General features: G+C 38.6%; 1 protein-coding gene across 1 annotated transcript; it reads right to left on the bottom strand.

Annotated features, from left to right (window-relative positions):
- Nucleotides 1-530: 530 nt before the first annotated feature.
- On the bottom strand, nt 531-2,671 carry LOC138310742 (uncharacterized). Its single transcript, XM_069252084.1, has 3 exons — nt 2,537-2,671; nt 1,486-1,802; nt 531-1,064 (listed from the first exon to the last, which is right to left on the bottom strand). The coding sequence occupies exons 1-3, from the start codon at nt 2,629-2,631 to the stop codon at nt 646-648; spliced, it is 831 nt and encodes a 276-aa protein (XP_069108185.1). The 5' UTR covers nt 2,632-2,671; the 3' UTR covers nt 531-645.
- Between the last annotated feature and the right edge of the window lie 1,353 nt (nt 2,672-4,024).

Here is a 4,024-nt window from a genome sequence, read left to right as displayed (position 1 = left end):
CTGACCAGTCAAAACCTTATAATTGTGATATCATTGATCTATGTAAGATACACACATCAGGTGATGTGATCTTTATACGCTTTCCAAAATCATATGGCGTGGAAGCAACGATATCCAAACGTCATACTGTAAAGCACAATAACAATATGATGACAAGTTCCCGTTGTGGCCGAGTGGTTAAGGCGATGAACTTGAAATCTGAGAAGGTATTCCAGGTCTTGGGTTCGAGCCCGGGCTGCGGCGGTTACGATGGGTGCACATATACAAAAATGTCTTTGTCCTCTATGTTCTGTGGATGTCTTCCATGTTCTGTGTTATGTGCCATCATCACTGGTGTTCTGTGATGTTTTAAAAAAAAAAACAAAAAAAAACCCAATATGATGACAAAGCATCATGCTACATAAAAAGACTTTTGTCTCACAGCTAGAACAATATACGAACCCGGCCTAATATACCTTACGGCCGGGTACAGCGGAAACAAATTCAACTGGCATCTTTCAGAATAAAGCGATCGAATGGCAAGACGCAACTTCATCATACATATATCGAAATTTATTTCAGCATATAGTAAATAATTCTTCCATATTTTCTACAAAGACTTGTATAATACTCTTACAAAATAGATAATAAGTTCATTCCATGGCACTATGCTATTTGCCAGCCAGAGAACATCGATATACCGTCACCGGAAATACTCCGAATGGTCCCACCTCTTGTCGACCGTATAAACACGTGATCACCGGCGGAGACTGGTACTACGACCACACCGGTGGAGGTGTCCCATGAATGCCCAGCCTCAGTGTGGGTCATTATGGAACCATGAGGTGATCCGTTGATGGCGAGTTCTGTAACTAGCCATTCCGTCAACTCCCCTGTTATGACCCAAGTGAACACATACATTCCACTGACCGGGACTTCGTACACTCCATTTCCGAGATTGTAATTTCCTGCGACGTCAAGGCGAACTTTATCAAATAGTATGGCCGCATTGGGATGGGACACGAAATTCTTACTTAAATATACACTAAATGAATTCGCCGTGGAAGACTCATCTGGTACCCTGACTGAAAAGATAAACAAAAATATTTTACAGGAACTGTTTAGAACAAGCAACATTCCAGATACAAGTATTGAGCGATTTTAATTTATCTCCTCATATCCAACAACGGCATTGTGGCTATATATAATGCATGGTAATAGGAGTTCTTGAGGGTAGCTTTACATTTCTGTTTCTATATATAGCGGTGTGGTTGGGGATTGACGCGGCAACGTTACAGACTCGTACTGTCCAAAAATGGTAAAACAGGATTTTAGAACATAAAATTGCAACCAGTAATTGCACTTGAAAGATTCCGTTAAGAAGTAACTGTTTTCGTATTAGAATTCCTTTATCTAAAAAAAAATTACCACAAAGAGCAGTTAATTGTTGTTGTTAATTGCGCGTTTTAGGTCGAGAGCGAACAAGAATGAAAATGAAATAATTACTAGATTTCACGGGCACTACACTGTCCGAGCTTCTTGCTTTCTTCATTTTGCTGGGGTCAACTCGAGGTGAGGAATAATTGGCGTTAATGGTAGAAACATTGGATTGGTGTTTGGTCATGTATCCGATGGTTGGATTGGAGACTTGCTTCAGGTCGTGAAGTTCTCGCTCCAAATGACCAATTCGGACATCCTTCCGTCTTAAGTCCTCCACGTGACCACTGACCGTCCTCTCCAGCTGTCGTAGTCTGGTTTCCTGACGCTCCTGACGCTCTAACAGAGACGACACTAACCGTCTCAGTTCGGTATCCTCAGGTTTCCTGTAAACAGATGTTATATATACATGCATATACATTATATTTTTTTTACAATTGAAAATGAAAGTGTTGGGAGCAAGAAAAGCGATCTAAAGTGAGTTTCCATAACTTTGCACTGCTTGAAGTAGCCTACATCATTTGGGAACTAAAATGGATGTTCACAGTACTTTACTTTAATTTTGCTCCATTTTGATCCGTGGAACAGGCCATGAAATAATTCACAGTACTTTACTTTAATTTTGCTCCATTTTGATCCGTGGAACAGGTCATGAAATAATTCACAGTACTTAACTTTAATTTTGCTCCATTTTGATCCGTGGAACAGGTCATGAAATAATTCACAGTACTTTACTTTAATTTTGCTCCATTTTGATCCGTGGAACAGGTCATGAAACAATTCACAGTACTTAACTTTAATTTTGCTCCATTTTGATCCGTGGAACAGGTCATGAAATAATTCACAGTACTTTACTTTAATTTTGCTCCATTTTGATCCGTGGAACAGGTCATGAAATAATTCTACCCTCAGCACCCATGGCCCAATGCAAAACCATGTGACATGAGGAAGCTTTAATTTTGCAAATAAACATTGTCTCAATTAAAACTCCGTCATCCATGATATACATCAGATGCATGCATTCTGTTACCAACACGTCGTGGTCTTTTTTTACTCTACAAAAATGTTGAATTATTTTCATGCACAAGCATGCAACTATGCAGGGACACTACGCCTATACCTGTCATCGTAGAATCCATCGTTGTCTGTCCTCTCGTCTGTTGCGCCACAGCAGACAAAAACCAGTAAAACTATGCTGAGGGGTAACCAATCCATTGTACAAATGGCTGACTAGGTGTGAGTATACAGATAACTTAGTACAACGTTAGCTGACCTGGATGATAAGGAAACTATTTGAAATACTTTGTCACAGAGCAAAACTTGTGTTTACTATGAACAGAAACGTTTATAACTGTATACAATGAAAATATAATGGAGGTATTTAATGTTGGCTTTATAGGTCAAGAGTGAAGAGGAGGCGTGTAAAAGAAGCGGTGAAATATGGTCTTTCTTTCCCATTTGTTATTCTGATGAATGTTAACAGAGAAACAATATAACTACACAGCCATCAGCGGACTATAGTTTAACAGCTCTTAAAGAGCAAGTGACCACATGTTCAAAATTGGTTCCCGCATACTTTGCGCTCGAATTCTCTTCTCGTAAAAGGAATACATATTAATAAAAAATATATTTATCCAGAATGCTTTAAGTTTTCAACTTTGTGTTTATAGAAAAAAAATATCAAGTAATAATAAGCAATAAGTTATTCGTAAATATTTACAAATGGAATATCTATAATCCAGTTTATTAGCATCGAGATGTTCTTGAGGAAACCTATGACTGTGGAAAAATTCTTCAGTATTTTATACATTTTTAATGATTTTCTTTTGATATGTCCACAAAAAATGGACATGGTATTATTTTTGTAGTTAAAAATACACTTATATACGTGGGAGCCTAATTTTAGGTGCCGTTTCAAAGGTTTCAGTCCATTTGTTTCCTCTTTCAGTTTGACGATGAGTGTTTGTTCTGTAATCGGCTTAAGACATTATTATTCCAACATAGATTCCTAAGAAAACTGTACGGTTCGCACACATTGATGCAATGTACGATTCTGAGTCCTCTAGCCAGAAAGAGGTCTCCTTACATCATTGACGTACGTGATTTGGCTACTTTTGCAATACTACACAGTGTTCACAGAGCCTAATGTTCTCCTCGGCGGTGATGCAGTTGTAAGTTCTGATAGTATGTAGATGGCTACCCCCGTTTGTTAGGCAGTAAAGGCACGGAACAGCGGCAGTACATTTGCCTTATCATCTCATAAAAATGCTTTCCTACGTCAAATGATATGCATAAATTTGTTGCTTTTAAAGATGTGTTCACCACAGGGAAATTTCTGCAGAATAGTTCATAAGAAACAGTCAGATATTGAAGTTATCCCTGCCAGTTTATTCCTATTTGCCTTGTGTCATACGTCCCAATGAAGTCAATAGGATGCTTGTGTTGCCGGTGCCTCTTGATCAGGACAGTCTTCCCTTCGTGGAATCAGAAATTAACAGCAATTCATTGGGTCTGATTTTGTTGTGTGGTGAAGTTGTTAATTGCCTGATAGAGCAGTTGCTCTACATAATTCGCCATTTCTATGAATCCCTTTTCCGGTTTCTTTGAG

The sequence above is a fragment of the Argopecten irradians genome, chromosome 1, assembly GCF_041381155.1.
Source record: "Argopecten irradians isolate NY chromosome 1, Ai_NY, whole genome shotgun sequence".
Lineage (NCBI taxonomy): Eukaryota > Metazoa > Mollusca > Bivalvia > Pectinida > Pectinidae > Argopecten > Argopecten irradians.
This window is presented reverse-complemented; position numbering and strand designations above follow the sequence as displayed.

Coding starts and splice junctions, on each gene's coding strand:
- LOC138310742 (XM_069252084.1), bottom strand. CDS start 2,631: ATGGATTGGTTACCCCTCAGCATAGTTTTACTGGTTTTTGTCTGCTGT. Junction 1,803..2,536: donor GATGGATTCTACGATGACAG/GTATAGGCGTAG, acceptor ATCTGTTTACAG/GAAACCTGAGGATACCGAAC. Junction 1,065..1,485: donor TGTAGTGCCCGTGAAATCTA/GTAATTATTTCA, acceptor TTATCTTTTCAG/TCAGGGTACCAGATGAGTCT.